The sequence below is a fragment of the Pagrus major genome, chromosome 15, assembly GCF_040436345.1.
Source record: "Pagrus major chromosome 15, Pma_NU_1.0".
Classification (NCBI taxonomy): Eukaryota; Metazoa; Chordata; class Actinopteri; order Spariformes; family Sparidae; genus Pagrus; species Pagrus major.
The window spans coordinates 29,659,067-29,674,054 of NC_133229.1; the positions used below are offsets into that span (position 1 = coordinate 29,659,067).

Genomic DNA, 14,988 nt, shown 5'->3' on the forward strand with positions numbered 1-14,988 from the left:
GAAGAAGAACTCTTTGCACAATCTTAATCTAATGACTGAGTTTTCATTCTTGGGTGAGCTGTTCCTTTAACATGTTTTTAGATGGTTATTCAAGTGAGGCAACACCACATTTTACACAACTTGCGAAACCTGTTGTTTCTTCATTAAAACATCACTTGTTTCACAGAGAGCATTGTCATGATACAAGTATACATATCAGAAATAGGGGGATCAACACAACAAATGAATGGCTTGAATGATCAGATGTGGCTCTTGCACATCTGATGGATTTCTGGCATGTCAGATATTTCAGCTGGCTGTCCTTCAGTTTGAGCAGTTCTCATTTGAAAGTCACTAATTTACTATAAGTTCAGTCATTAATCATAGTGGATAAACAACATTAAACAGCCCTGACTGTATTTGTACAACAATACCTGTAAATGTTGTTAAGATGTCACTTGGAGACGAAACATCCTGAACACAAAGAGAAACCTGTTGATTACATCAGAAAAAACTACTCAACTGTCTGTTACACAGTGAAAGTTTAAGATGCACGATGCCCTGTTTTTATATATCAAGACAAAGGGACATAGGGTTAAACTCTTTATTGAAAAAATATAAACGCGAATGTAAACTACAAGAGACACTCAAGCATAACTGGTACAGATACAAGTCTTATCTGTCAGCTATCTTACCAGCTGATCAGAGAGAATATATACATACATATACATATATATATATATATATATATATATATATATATATATATATATATATATATATATATACATATATATATACACACAGTTTTGGATAAACAACTACATTGAAATAAAGATTCAGGAGTAAGACAGCGGGGCAGCTCCTTTCTCTCCCTCCCTCTTTCTCTGCCTACATGAAGTTGACTTTTTAAATGTTGTCATTATTCATACTGATGAACTGCAGATGTCATTGCTGTCCATTCTGCAGCAACACACAGAGGCCAAAAACTTGTCTATGGTCCCTTTCCTCATGAAAACATACAGAAATAAGTCTGCAAGAGGACTCAACTGGACAAACAAAAAAGAAAGGTCGCTGATAATGTAATTACCATATCCCAATTGCCAAATGACAGTGGGCATGAACAGCAGCATGTAAATAAGCAGCACAAGGACCAAAATCCCCACAATTCTACGTTTTTCATCAGAGGGGACACGGCTGGCAGACAGGGCTTTGATGGTCCCGACCAGGGAGAAGATGAATAGTGGGAGAGGAAGGAGGAGATAGGTGGCAACAATGATAAAATAGACCTTATCATTAATCCAGAAAATAGGACTGATGAAGACAGGAAGGACCCAGACCACGATGCAGACCACTACAGGGGTCTTGATGGTCCGTTCGAAGCTGTACCACAGTGGACGGGCAATGACCAAATACCTGTAATACAAGATGGACACATAGTGTTTGAGGAGTATGGTTCTTCCACATGCTGCTGAGGCTCCTGTTTGTTAAATTAATGAATTGTTAAATTTCCAATATGTCTTGTTTCTTCAGACTTCAGTCATCCAATCCACCAAACAACACCAAACAAGAGTCAACAGCAGAATAAGCTGTTCGGCAGAGAAGATTTGGCAAATTTTTCATGGGCGCAACCCACATACTCAGCTCTGCTGCTCATCCCACAAATGCATGTTCCTTACAAATGTGGCACCATTTAAAAGGGAAATAAACAGGCTTTCCAACGGTATAAGATTTGTTGTTAAGAAGCATTGTTACAACAAAGAAATAATCTACCAAACACACATTTCCTTACTTTTTGTGCTATGTTAAGTATTATAATGGTCAAATAAAGAAGTAGCTACACACATAATAGATATAGATATAGACATATACAGATATATAAACAGGTTGTTACCTTTCCAGTGCGACACACACCATGAAACCAACACTGGCCATCAGACCTACATCATAAAGATAAAATCCAAATTTAAATATGATCGATTCTTCCTCTCCTGCCACCACCACAATCAGGCAGCAGAGCTGAATGAGGTCGGAAATGAGAAGGTTGATGACGGAGATTGGAGCAACATGATCCTTTCTCACCTGCAGGGAAACATTGACAAAGATAAAGAAAATGTTAACAACAGGGAGGAACAGATACATATGCTCAACTTCAGTATTGGGCCTGTCTGCAAAAAGAAGACATTCGGCGATGCCAGTGGTTGATGTTTATCTCTGCTATGTGTTTGTAAGGATATGTAAGTACTGAAAAAAATCATATTATCTCATCATCGAGTAGGAAGTTGTAAACAGGCTACGAAGGATTTAAAGCAGTTACTTTTCAGAAAAAAAGAATCTTTTAATAATGAAGTATTTTTTTCCTGACGATCAAGATCCTTTACAGAAAGACTGTACAGCAGACACATGACACAGACAGTTAATAAGTTAAATCTTGGTCATAATGTACATACCAGAGAACAGACAGCATAGATGGCCACAGGGGTCAAAGAAAGGCCGATGGAAATGATAATGCATGTCGCCACTTTCACGCTAGAGAGGGTGTGTTTGTAACCATCATGGTCAGAGGTGCTGTTGCTGTAATTATAGCTGTTGCCCTGTGAGGCGTTGGTAATGTTGGATCCTTCCATTCTTCTGAGTTAAACCTGTTGTTTGTGAGATCACATTATAGAAAGGGAGCAAGATTTTTATTTTTTTTACTTGACATTGTTCAGTGATATCATGAAAGTAAACACAAATACAGTATACCTAACCTACCCACAAACATATCAAATCCATACATTCTGTATTTTTAGTTTCATACATTGATATAAATTTTAAGTCATTTTTATGACTGTTTACAGATCTTATCATCTCTGCAATTAAGAGAAAACAGCAAAATTTACCTTTCTAAGGCTGAAAGATCCAACTTGTATGAGTTCCCTACACGTCTGATGTTTTGTCCTTTGCATACAAAGACACATTATTAAATATGCTAAGTGACAACATGCAGTAATTTCCTGTTAGTCTACTTCTCCTTTTCTGAAGAAGTGAGATAAAAGGAGTCAGGCACAGATATGCTCTGTTGCATTTTAACAGTTTCCGCTCAAGTGCTTTTGGACGAATCATTCTGCTGTGGTTGAAACATGCCAAATATGGTGAATCTGAATGAATAAAGGTTTAATTTGTGAGTCGCTTTACTAAACTTCTGTTACACAGTGAAAGTTTAAGATGCATGATCCCCTGTTATATATCAAGACAAAAGTAAACTGGGTTAAACTCTTCATTGAAGTCTAGAAAGGGGAAACATTCAGTGCATTAGACTTTACTGACTTGAAAACTATTGGTGTTATTTGTTGTCTCTGTCACACCCTATATTTTATGGCAGAACACAATTTGGAAATTTAAAAAACACAAATCAACAAAAAACTACAAGATCATCTGTGGTAACTGCAGGTTTGGGCTTTATGTTCATTTATCAGGTTTAAATTCAGAAAGTTAGTCGAGGGCAGACATTCACATTTTTGTCTACAAACTTCAACTTCAATTTCAATTATAGACAATTTCAATTTCCAGAAAATGGACTTGGTCCACAACAGTCTTTGGATGAGTCTTTACAGCCATCTGAAGATCTGAAGGCAGCAGGAAACTGTTCCATCTGATTTCTCGAACTGAAGTGTTGCACATCACACCACCGTTCTGTACAGCAGATCAGCCAATTAAATTTTGTGAAACCAACCTCAGACTGCTGAGAAAATAAAATAACAAAGTAAGTGGGAATCAGCTCATGCATGTCAAGTGTTTTGTTTAAAGATAATCTCTCTTGTCAGTTTTGCAGTTTAAATGAGTCAGCATCAGCTGAGCTTGTTGCAGGTTTAAATACCCTCAATGAGATGGATCACACTGTTTATCCTTCTCTCATATTATTTACATCAAAGTTTCAGATTTAACCACTGTTGTCTGCTGTTTTATCTTTATCTACTGAAATATAACTAAAGTTTCACAGAAGATTAAAGAAATAAATGCATAAACTTTAATGAATGCAACACATAGCATAAAACATGCTGAAAACATGCAGCTTGTCAGTGATGCCGTTTGCCAAACTGTCAGTCAGCAGATGTCAGTGATCCCTAGCAGCAGCTTCATGTTTTTCTGTGTCTACTTCTCAAACTATGTATTTTGAGGATATATAAAGTAACTCCACAATTGACCTCTTTAGACAAAAGCGTCTGCTAAATATAATTGTGACTGTAAACTAAAATAGATACTCAAAAAAACTGATACACGTATCAGTAGCTATTAGCTCATCAGAGAGCCAAAGTATTTAGAGAAAGAGTCTGACATTTTGTTAAAAAACACAACTTATTATTGCTGGATCTCTGCAAAGAAGCAGCTATCACATTTTTGTCGAGAAACAGATTTTTATTGAATTTCAAGAAAGTTCAACATTTCACATAAAATTACAAATACTTATGTGAGATTCTATCCATGATGCCAAGCACACAATAGCTGCTCTGAATCTCAACCTAAAAACTAGCATGCCTACCACTGAAAAAACAAAAATTAAACTTAGATTGAATAAAGATAAAGAAATAGTACACACACACACACACACACACACATATATATATATATATGTATATATATATATATATATATATATATATATATATATATACACATACACATATACATACATCCTTTTATCTACAGTTAGGCATCTCATTGGAAATCATATCAGTAGATGACAGTATCTGTCTCGGCTCTATCCTTTCTATTTTCCTACATTTCTCCTTCTCTTTTCTCTCCTTTCTCTGCCTACGTGAAGCTGACTGTGTGAATGATGTCATCATTCACACTGTTGAACTGGTGATATCATTGCTGTCCATTCTGCTGCTGTCATTGCTGTCCATTCTGCAGCAACACACAAAGTCCAGAAGCTTGTCTATGATCCCTTTCTTCATGAAAACGTACAGAAATAAGTCTGCAAGAGGACTCAACCAGAGAAACACAGTAGACAGGTAAAAGAGGCTGTAACTCTCTACCATGAACAAAATGATGGTTGGCAGAAACAGCAGTGTGTAAATAAGCAGCACCAGGACCAAAATTCCCACAATTCTTCGTTTTTCATCAGAGGGGACACGGCTGGCAGACAGGGCTTTGAGAGTCCCACCCAGGAAGAAGATGAACAGCGGGAGAGGAAAGAAGAGCAAAGCCCCAATGATCACTGAGGAATTAACACCCCCCAGCGCCAAAAGTGTGAAGAAACTGACAGGAGAAAGGACCCAGACCACGCCACAGAGCACCACAGAGAACTTGATGGTGTGTCTGAAGCGGTACCACAATGGGCAGGCGATGACCAGATACCTGTAAAACAAGAGGAACATACTGTGTTCAAGAGGCTTCACATTTATATAGAAATATAATCGTAAGACACAGAAGTAGCTACACACACACTGGTGAGACAGATAGTTACCTTTCCAGGGCGATGCACAGCATGAAGCCAACACTGACCATCAGACTACTCCAGTAGATAAGATCTACAATCATAAACATCACAGCCCTTCCTGTCACCAGAGGGATCATGCAGCAGAGCTGAATGAGGTCTGAAATGAGAAGGTTGATGACGTAGACCGGAACAACATGATCCTTTCTCACCTGCAGGGAAACATTATAATCACAAAATACACAAACTTGAAGAATTTTTCAGTGTTTTTCTTTGAGTTCTTACTAAATGGTGCCATTAACCTCAACTGTTTAACTGAAGGCTGGAAAGGTGCCACACATGTAAACTGCATGTGTTTACGATCCAATAAACATCATGTTAATTTTAATAATGAAGTAAATTATTCCTGTACATTAAGATCAGAGCAGGATCCATCACAAACAGACAAACTGCACAACAGACACATGACACAGACAGTTATTAAATAAATCTCAGTCAAAAGTTACGTACCAGAGAATAAACAGCATAGACGGCCACGAGGGTCAAAGGAAGGCCGATAGCAGTTATTACACATGTCACCACATACATGATGAGCTTGACTTTTCCATGAAGCTCATTTGAATTGTTGATATTGCTGGAATAATTGTAGTTGGAGGTGATGTTGCTGTAATCAAAGCTTTTGTCCTGTGAGGTGCTGTTGATGTGGAAATCTGCCATTCTTCAGATCTTGTGAAAGAAAAGGAGCAAGTGATTTAATATCCACCTGACGTTGTTCTGTGACATCATGAATGTAAAACACAACATTAATATACCCACAATCAAATCAAAAACTGCTGTGTCAATTAAGTTTTATATATTAATATAAATATTAATTTAAAATAATTTAATGACGTTTGCAGCTCTTCTCATCCCTATGAGAAAAAAAAAGTAAAGTTATAAAATTCTTAGAAAGTTCTTGCTGAAAGACTCCACGTTTCTTAATTATCTTCCGACTGGTCAGTGCAATTTCACATAAATTCAGTAAACCTATAGTATATCCACAACCATATCAAATGAAACTGCTGCAGTTCTTATCATCTCTACACGTGAGAATAACATAAGATAATTTACCTGTGAAAGCTGAAAGACCACCTGAATGAGTTCCCTGCACCAACGTCCGATGTTTTGTCCTCTGCAGACAGACACTCTACATTAAATATGGTAGGTGACAACATGCAGCATGTTCCTGTAAATTGTCACCTCCTCTTCTAAGAAAGAAAGAAAAAAGTAGCCTGACACGAATATGCATTACGCAGATCGTCTTGTGAAATTCTTTGCAACCATCACCAAACTGTTACAAAATTACCATGGAAAACCTTTTTGCTCATGTGCACATGAAAATTATCATTTTGATTAGCACAGTTTAGTTTAGAGGGGTGTTTATAGGGGGCCAAACAAGCTTCAGTCCACTCCGGCCGTCTTATACAGCACAAATATGTGCTTAAACTGAGAGTACAAACGTTTTACTCACAAATCCAGGATTCATCTATATTTACTTACCTGGACAATTTAGATCTGCCTCAGACCATGTGTACACACAAATGATGAAGGCCTGGATGTCTTAGAAGCACGGACACCTTTAAACCAAGTCCCGGAGTCTGTCAATCGGGAAGGGAGCTAGGATTGACAACATCTCCTTCTCTGTTGATGGGGAGAAGATCCCGACGTTGGTAGAGCAGCCAGTACGAAGTCTTGGGAGACTCTACACTGCCGACCTCTCGGACAAACACATGGCTCCCTCTGTCAAAATGCAGCTCTCCGATGGCCTGGAGAAGATCGACCGAAGCCACCTTCCTGGGAAATTCAAGGTCTGGTGCTACCAATTCACCCTGTACCAACAGCTGATGTGGCCACTGAAACTGTGCGAGATCACCTCAACATCAGTAGAGAAGATGGACTTGAAAGCTAACAATTACATCCGCAAATGGCTTGGTCTTCCTCGGTGCCTCTCCAGTGTGGCCCTGTTTGGAAGAAACACCCTCCAGCTCCCCCTGAAGCCACTCTCCCTTGGCTACAGGCAGGAGAAGGTGAGGCTTGTCTTCGAGCTCAGGGACTCAACTGACGCTTGTGTGAAGGAGGCCAAGGCCCCAGTTCGAACAGGGCAGAAGTGGAGGGCCGAACAGGCTGTCGACCAAGCTATTAGCTAGCTGGAACATCAGGAGATCGTCGGGTGGTCACAGCGCGACAGGTCTGGGCTTGGGTGGGGAACAGCTCCCAAGCTATGGTCCAAAGCCTCAAGAAAGGAGAAGAAAGATTTGGTGGTCTCGGAAGTGTCCAGGGTGGAGGATGAGACGTACAGGATCAAGGCTGTAAGCCAACGCCAGCAAGGGTGGTGGTCAAATTGGGAAGCAGTGACCAACAGAACCATATCGTGGGCCGACATGTGGAAGATCCCACAAGCACGGCTGAGCTTTCTCATAAGGTCCACGTATGACACCCTCCCAAGCCCTTGAAACTTACATCTCTGGTATGCCTCGGAATCTAACTGCCCTCTCTGTGACGCTGAGAACCCCCAACTTGCAGCACATACTATCTGCATGCAAATCAGCTCTGACCCGGTACAGGTGGCGTCATGATCGGGTACTCCGAAAACTGGCAGAAGTTTTGGAGGCCCGAAGACTCGAGGCAAATACGACCAACCCGTCAACATCCCCCAAGAGCATTCGGTTCGTCAGGCAAGGAGCTGAGGCTCAGAAGAGCATCACCAGGAAAAAGTGGTCAGTCCTGACACCAGGCTGTGAGTGGAACATGAGAGTCAACTTGGACCGACAACTCCAGTTCCCACATGAGATTGCTACAATTTCTCTACGGCCTGACATCGTTTTGTGGTCCACCTCTGCAAGGTCTGTGATCATGGTTGAGCTCACTATTCCATGGGAGGAGGGCATGGAGGCAGCCTTTGACAGAAAGAAGGAGAAGTACAGCGAGGTGGCTGCGACATGCATGGAGGCCGGGTGGAAGGCAGCCACCTACCCAGTGGAAGTTGGCTGTCGAGGCTTCGTTGGAAAATCCACACAACGATTCCTGAAGGCTCTCGGAATCACGGAGTCCAGGCAGAAGGCGGTGCTCAGGCAGTTGGCCGAGGAGGCAGAGCAAGGAAGCTTCTGGCTTTGGCTTCGAAGGAAAGATGTGGCGTGGGGAAAGCAAGGATCTTAGGGTCAGCTGCAGGGAGCGGTAGGGAGACGTCCCTGTTACCGCGGCCCCACTACCCAGAGATGTTCTGGGATCAATGGGGCGAAACATCAGTGACGGGTGGCTCCCAGCTGGCGGAAGTGCAACAAGCAGCAATGCTTTGCAGGTAGCGTGTACCTAATACCTACGTAAGCCTAATGCATAGCAAAGTTAATGTGCATTCATTAAGGTTTTGATACACAACAATATTTAAATACGTGAATTTACAGTGCGGTGCTATTTTCATTTGAATCAAATGTTAATGCTTTTCTGTTTGCATTGTGGTGAAAAAACACTTTCCGGGGTAGGACGGAGTGAATAAACAAAAAGTTTCACAAGGATTTTTTTTTCATGTGTGGAACTGAGTGAATTTTTTTTTTCCACAAGAAATTTTTTTTCCTGTTCGGAATGGACTGAAAAAACTACCTTTTTTCACCTCGAGTTAAGGGGAGCTACTATAGCTCAGCTGACGACCTTCCACCCTCAGGCTGAGTTTGAGCAGCACAGCCTACTGAACACAGAGGAAGGAAAATAAAAACACCAAGTTGACTAATAGGCACCCAGTCCACAATCCTCATCATGCAGAGAAAAACCACGACTGCTGTCTCTTCCTCCTAACTGGTATTTCTTGAGAACTTTGTCATCACACCTAACCAGCACACTTACCCAACTGGTTTTATTTCATTATATTATGTTGCAACTCTGACTGTGGCAAACCAACTCATGTTGTTTACATTTTTTTTATATCAATTAACAAGCAACTGCCATCTGATTTCATTTTCCAGCCTGTAAGATAGTTTTCCACCCAGCAGCAGGGCACAGTGAAGTGAGTTGGTAGTTGGAGGTGCCTGTCGCCTACATCTCTTCATCCAACAGCTGACTGTGGCTCCCTCTTCTGGTTCATTGCTCCTTGTACTGTTGAAAACTAATCCACTGTCAAAATGTAAGGGGGAGTTTAATGTAAGGGGGAAAGGTGGGTACTTTTTTAATCGGGTGGAGAGCAACACTGAGGAGACCAAAAGAGTCAAACTTCAAGGTGCAAAAGTTAAACATTTATTGAACAATTTTTTGAATGCATTCAGTTTAAAAGAGGTCCAAATATATTCAAATCCCAGCGTCCCTTTAAACCTGCAGTCCAGTGTGGGTGCAGCAGAGAAAAGGTGGTGGCTTGTCAGTCTCTCTCTCTCTCTCTGCCGCCTGGTACACCACCGTCCTTGCTCCACACTCTCTCTGTGTCTCTCCACACACCTCTCTGTCCTCTCTGTCCTCTCTGACAAAAACAGCTCTCATTAACTATGTCTTGAGCGTGTGACGCTCCACTGTTCGTGCAGGACACAGTGAGAGGAATGTCACAACTCATCAAAAATAAAAAAAAATAAAAAATTTGTTGCTTAAGTTGACCACACATCTACGTCAACGATCTATGATGGAAAACATATACAGGAAATAGCCATGTCTCTCTCTCTCTCTCAAAGTCTAATGTTGTCTCAATATTTCACACACAATTTTCTTCTGAATTTCCATCAGCATGGGGGGAAGAGATGTGTATATATGTATATATTCTCTCTGATTGTGGTTTCTTTCTTGTGACAAACGTACTTATTGTAAGTCACTTTGGACAAAAGCGTCTGCTAAATGCCTTTAATGTAAATGTAAATTTTCAGCCTGGTTATTCTATCTAGTTTATTGCACAAGAAACAGAAGAAAGAAGAAGAAAACTCTTTGCACAATCTTAATCTAATGACTGAGTTTTCATTCTTGGGTGAGCTGTTCCTTTAACATGTTTTTAGATGGTTATTCAAGTGTGGCAACACCACATTTTACATAACTTGCGAAACCTGTTGTTTCTTCATTAAAACATCACTTGTTTCACAGAGAGCATTGTCATGATACAAGTATACATATCAGAAATAAGGGGATCAACACAACAAATGAATGGCTTGAATGATCAGATGTGGCTCTTGCACATCTGATGGATTTCTGGCATGTCAGATATTTCAGCTGGCTGTCCTTCAGTTTGAGCAGTTCTCATTTGAAAGTCACTAATTTACTGTAAGTTCAGTCATTAATCATAGTGGATAAACAACATTAGACAGCCCTGACTGTATTTGTACAACAATACCTGTAAATGTTGTTAAGATGTCACCTGGAGACGAAACATCCTGAACACAAAGAGAAACCTGTTGATTACATCAGAAAAAACTACTCAACTGTCTGTTACACAGTGAAAGTTTAAGATGCACGATGCCCTGTTTTTATATATCAAGACAAAGGGACATAGGGTTAAACTCTTTATTGAAAAAATATAAACGCGAATGTAAACTACAAGAGACACTCAAGCATAACTGGTACAGATACAAGTCTTATCTGTCAGCTATCTTACCAGCTGATCAGAGAGAATATATACATACATATACATATATATATATATATATATATATATATATATATATATATATATATATATATATAGATATATATGTATATATACACACATAGTTTTGGATAAACAACTACATTGAAATAAAGATTCAGGAGTAAGACAGCGGGGCAGCTCCTTTCTCTCCCTCCCTCTTTCTCTGCCTACATGACGTTGACTTTATAAATGTTGTCATCGTTCATACTGATGAACTGCAGATGTCATTGCTGTCCATTCTGCTGCTGTCATTGCTGTCCATTCTGCAGCAACACACAGAGGCCAGAAACTTGTCTATGGTCCCTTTCCTCATGAAAACGTACAGAAATAAGTCTGCAAGAGGACTCAACTGGACAAACAAAAAAGAAAGGTCGCTGATAATGTAATTACCATATCCCAATTGCCAAATGACAGTGGGCATGAACAGCAGCATGTAAATAAGCAGCACAAGGACCAAAATCCCCACAATTCTTCGTTTTTCATCAGAGGGGACACGGCTGGCAGACAGGGCTTTGATGGTCCCGACCAGGGAGAAGATGAACAGTGGGAGAGGAAGGAGGAGATAGGTGGCAACAATGATATAATAGACCTTATCATTAATCCAGAAAATAGGACTGATGAAGACAGGAAGGACCCAGACCACGATGCAGACCACTACAGGGGTCTTGATGGTTCGTTCGAAGCTGTACCACAGTGGACGGGCAATGACCAAATACCTGTAATACAAGATGGACACATCGTGTTTGAGGAGTATGGTTCTTCCACATGCTACTGAGGCTCCTGTTTGTTAAATTAATGAATTGTTAAATTTCCAATATGTCTTGTTTCTTCAGACTTCAGTCATCCAATCCACCAAACAACACCAAACAAGAGTCAACAGCAGAATAAGCTGTTCGGCAGAGAAGATTTGGCAAATTTTTCATGGGCGCAACCCACATACTCAGCTCTGCTGCTCATCCCACAAATGCATGTTCCTTACAAATGTGGCACCATTTAAAAGGGAAATAAACAGGCTTTCCAACGGTATAAGATTTGTTGTTAAGAAGCATTGTTACAACAAAGAAATAATCTACCAAACACACATTTCCTTACTTTTTGTGCTATGTTAAGTATTATAATGGTCAAATAAAGAAGTAGCTACACACATAATAGATATAGATATAGACATATACAGATATATAAACAGGTTGTTACCTTTCCAGTGCGACACACACCATGAAGCCAACACTGGCCATCAGACCTACATCATAAAGATAAAATCCAAATTTAAATATGATCGATTCTTCCTCTCCTGCCACCACCACAATCAGGCAGCAGAGCTGAATGAGGTCGGAAATGAGAAGGTTGATGACGGAGATTGGAGCAACATGATCCTTTCTCACCTGCAGGGAAACATTGACAAAGATAAAGAAAATGTTAACAACAGGGAGGAACAGATACATATGCTCAACTTCAGTATTGGGCCTGTCTGCAAAAAGAAGACATTCGGCGATGCCAGTGGTTGATGTTTATCTCTGCTACGTGTTTGTAAGGATATGTAAGTACTGAAAAAAATCATATTATCTCATCATTGAGTAGGAAGTTGTAAACAGGCTACGAAGGCTTTTAAAGCAGTTACTTTTCAGAAAAAAAGAATCTTTTAATAATGAAGTATTTTTTTCCTGACGATCAAGATCCTTTACAGAAAGACTTTACAGCAGACACATGACACAGACAGTTAATAAGTTAAATCTTGGTCATAATGTACATACCAGAGAACAGACAGCATAGATGGCCACAGGGGTCAAAGAAAGGCCGATGGAAATGATAATGCATGTCACCACTTCAAAGCTAGAGAGGGTGTGTTTGTTACCATCATGGTCAGAGGTGTTGTTGCTGTAATTATAGCTGTTGCCCTGTGAAGCGTTGGTAATGTTGGATCCTTCCATTCTTCTGAGTTAAACCTGTTGTTTGTGAGATCACATTATAGAAAGGGAGCAAGATTTTTTATTTTTTTTACTTGACATTGTTCAGTGATATCATGAAAGTAAACAAAAATACAGTATACCTAACCTACCCACAATCATATCAAATCCATACATTCTGTATTTTTAGTTTCATACATTGATATAAATTTTAAGTCATTTTTATGACTGTTTACAGATCTTATCATCTCTGCAATTAAGAGAAAACAGCAAAATTTACCTTTCTAAGGCTGAAAGATCCAACTTGAATGAGTTCCCTACACGTCCGATGTTTTGTCCTCTGCATGCAAAGACACAATATTAAATATGCTAAGTGACAACATGCAGTAATTTCCTGTTAGTCTACTTCTCCTCTTCTGAAGAAGTGAGATAAAAGGAGTCAGGCACAGATATGCTCTGTTGCATTTTAACAGTTTCCGCTCAAGTGCTTTTGGACGAATCATTCTGCTGTGGTTCAAACATGCCAAATATGGTGAATTTGAATGAATAAAGGTTTAATTTGTGAGTCGCTTTACTAAACTTCTGTTACACAGTGAAAGTTTAAGATGCATGATCCCCTGTTATATATCAACACAAAAGTAAACTGGGTTAAACTCTTCATTGAAGTCTAGAAAGGGGAAACATTCAGTGCATTAGACTTTACTGACTTGAAAACTATTGGTGTTATTTGTTGTCTCTGTCACACCCTATATTTTATGGCAGAACACAATTTGGAAATTTAAAAAACACAAATCAACAAAAAACTACAAGATCATCTGTGGTAACTGCAGGTTTGGGCTTTATGTACATTTATCAGGTTTAAATTCAGAAAGTTAGTCGAGGGCAGACATTCACATTTTTGTCTAGAAACAGATTTTTATTTGAATTTCCAGAAAATGCACTTGGTCCACATCAGTCTTTGGATGAGTCTTTACAGCCATCTGAAGATCTGAAGGCAGCAGGAAACTGTTCCATCTGATTTCTCGAACTGAAGTGTTGCACATCACACCACCGTTCTGTACAGCAGATCAGCCAATTAAATTTTGTGAAACCATCCTCAGACTGCTGAGAAAATAAAATAACAAAGTAAGTGGGAATCAGCTCATGCATGTCAAGTGTTGTGTTTAAAGATAATCTCTCTTGTCGGTTTTGCAGTTTAAATGAGTCAGCATCAGCTGAGCTTGTTGCAGGTTTAAATACCCTCAATGAGATGGATCACACCGTTTATCCTTCTCTCATATTATTTACCTCAAAGTTTCAGATTTAACCACTGTTGTCTGCTGTTTTATCTTTATCTACTGAACTATAACTTAAGTTTCACAGAAGATTAAGGAAATAAATGCATAAACTTTAATAAATGCAACATATAGCATAAAACATGCTGAAAACATGCAGCTTGTAAGTGATGCCGTTTGCCAAACTGTCAGTCAACAGATGTCAGTGATCCCTAGCAGCAGCTTCATGTTTTTCTGCGTCTACTTCTCAAACTATGTATTTTGAGGATATATAAAGTAACTCCACAATTTACCTCTTTAGACAAAAGCGTCTGCTAAATATAATTGTGACTGTAAACTAAAATAGATACTCAAAAAACTGATACACATATCAGTAGCTATTAGCTCATCAGAGAGCCAAAGTATTTAGAGAAAGAGTCTGACATTTTGTTAAAAAAACACAACTTATTGTTGCTGGATCTCTGCAAAGAAGCAGCTATCACATTTTTGTCGAGAAACAGATTTTTATTGAATTTCAAGAAAGTTCAAAATTTCATATAAAATTACATACTTATGTGAGATTCTATCCATGATGCCAAGCACACAATAGCTGCTCTGAATCTCAACCTAAAAACTAGCATGCCTACCACTGAAAAAACAAAAATTAAACTTAGATTGAATAAAGATAAAGAAATAGTACACACACACACACACACGCATATATACAGAATATATATATATATATGTATTTGTATAAAAAATAATGAAAGTAAAGCCAATATAGTTTAGGAATGACATGCATTA

At 39.3% G+C, this 14,988-nt stretch overlaps 3 protein-coding genes across 3 annotated transcripts; all 3 read right to left on the bottom strand.

The window, feature by feature from the left end:
- Positions 1-905: 905 nt before the first annotated feature.
- LOC141009062 (uncharacterized) lies at positions 906-2,606 on the bottom strand. Its single transcript, XM_073481472.1, has 3 exons — positions 2,430-2,606; positions 1,874-2,061; positions 906-1,395 (listed from the first exon to the last, which is right to left on the bottom strand). The coding sequence occupies exons 1-3, from the start codon at positions 2,604-2,606 to the stop codon at positions 906-908; spliced, it is 855 nt and encodes a 284-aa protein (XP_073337573.1).
- A 2,202-nt stretch (positions 2,607-4,808) lies between these two features.
- On the bottom strand, positions 4,809-8,385 carry LOC141009063 (uncharacterized). Its single transcript, XM_073481473.1, has 6 exons — positions 8,250-8,385; positions 7,357-7,451; positions 7,107-7,269; positions 5,912-6,111; positions 5,432-5,613; positions 4,809-5,322 (listed from the first exon to the last, which is right to left on the bottom strand). The coding sequence occupies exons 1-6, from the start codon at positions 8,383-8,385 to the stop codon at positions 4,809-4,811; spliced, it is 1,290 nt and encodes a 429-aa protein (XP_073337574.1).
- Positions 8,386-11,229: 2,844 nt separating this feature from the next.
- LOC141009064 (uncharacterized) lies at positions 11,230-12,955 on the bottom strand. Its single transcript, XM_073481474.1, has 3 exons — positions 12,779-12,955; positions 12,222-12,409; positions 11,230-11,743 (listed from the first exon to the last, which is right to left on the bottom strand). Exons 1-3 carry the CDS (start codon positions 12,953-12,955, stop codon positions 11,230-11,232), a joined length of 879 nt encoding a protein of 292 aa, XP_073337575.1.
- Between the last annotated feature and the right edge of the window lie 2,033 nt (positions 12,956-14,988).

Excerpts from the sequence above, each read along its gene's own strand:
- LOC141009063 (XM_073481473.1), bottom strand. The coding sequence starts at position 8,385 with ATGCATGTCGCAGCCACCTCGCTGTACTTCTCCTTCTTTCTGTCAAAG. Across the intron at positions 6,112-7,106 it reads GTACTGGCTGCTCTACCAAC|ATTTCCACATCAACAGCACC; the intron begins GTCGGGATCTTC and ends GAAGAATGGCAG. Across the intron at positions 5,614-5,911 it reads TCTATGCTGTTTATTCTCTG|GTGAGAAAGGATCATGTTGT; the intron begins GTACGTAACTTT and ends GTTTCCCTGCAG.
- LOC141009064 (XM_073481474.1), bottom strand. The coding sequence starts at position 12,955 with ATGGAAGGATCCAACATTACCAACGCTTCACAGGGCAACAGCTATAAT. Across the intron at positions 12,410-12,778 it reads TCTATGCTGTCTGTTCTCTG|GTGAGAAAGGATCATGTTGC; the intron begins GTATGTACATTA and ends GTTTCCCTGCAG. Across the intron at positions 11,744-12,221 it reads GTGTGTGTCGCACTGGAAAG|GTATTTGGTCATTGCCCGTC; the intron begins GTAACAACCTGT and ends CTTGTATTACAG.
- LOC141009062 (XM_073481472.1), bottom strand. The coding sequence starts at position 2,606 with ATGGAAGGATCCAACATTACCAACGCCTCACAGGGCAACAGCTATAAT. Across the intron at positions 2,062-2,429 it reads TCTATGCTGTCTGTTCTCTG|GTGAGAAAGGATCATGTTGC; the intron begins GTATGTACATTA and ends GTTTCCCTGCAG. Across the intron at positions 1,396-1,873 it reads GTGTGTGTCGCACTGGAAAG|GTATTTGGTCATTGCCCGTC; the intron begins GTAACAACCTGT and ends CTTGTATTACAG.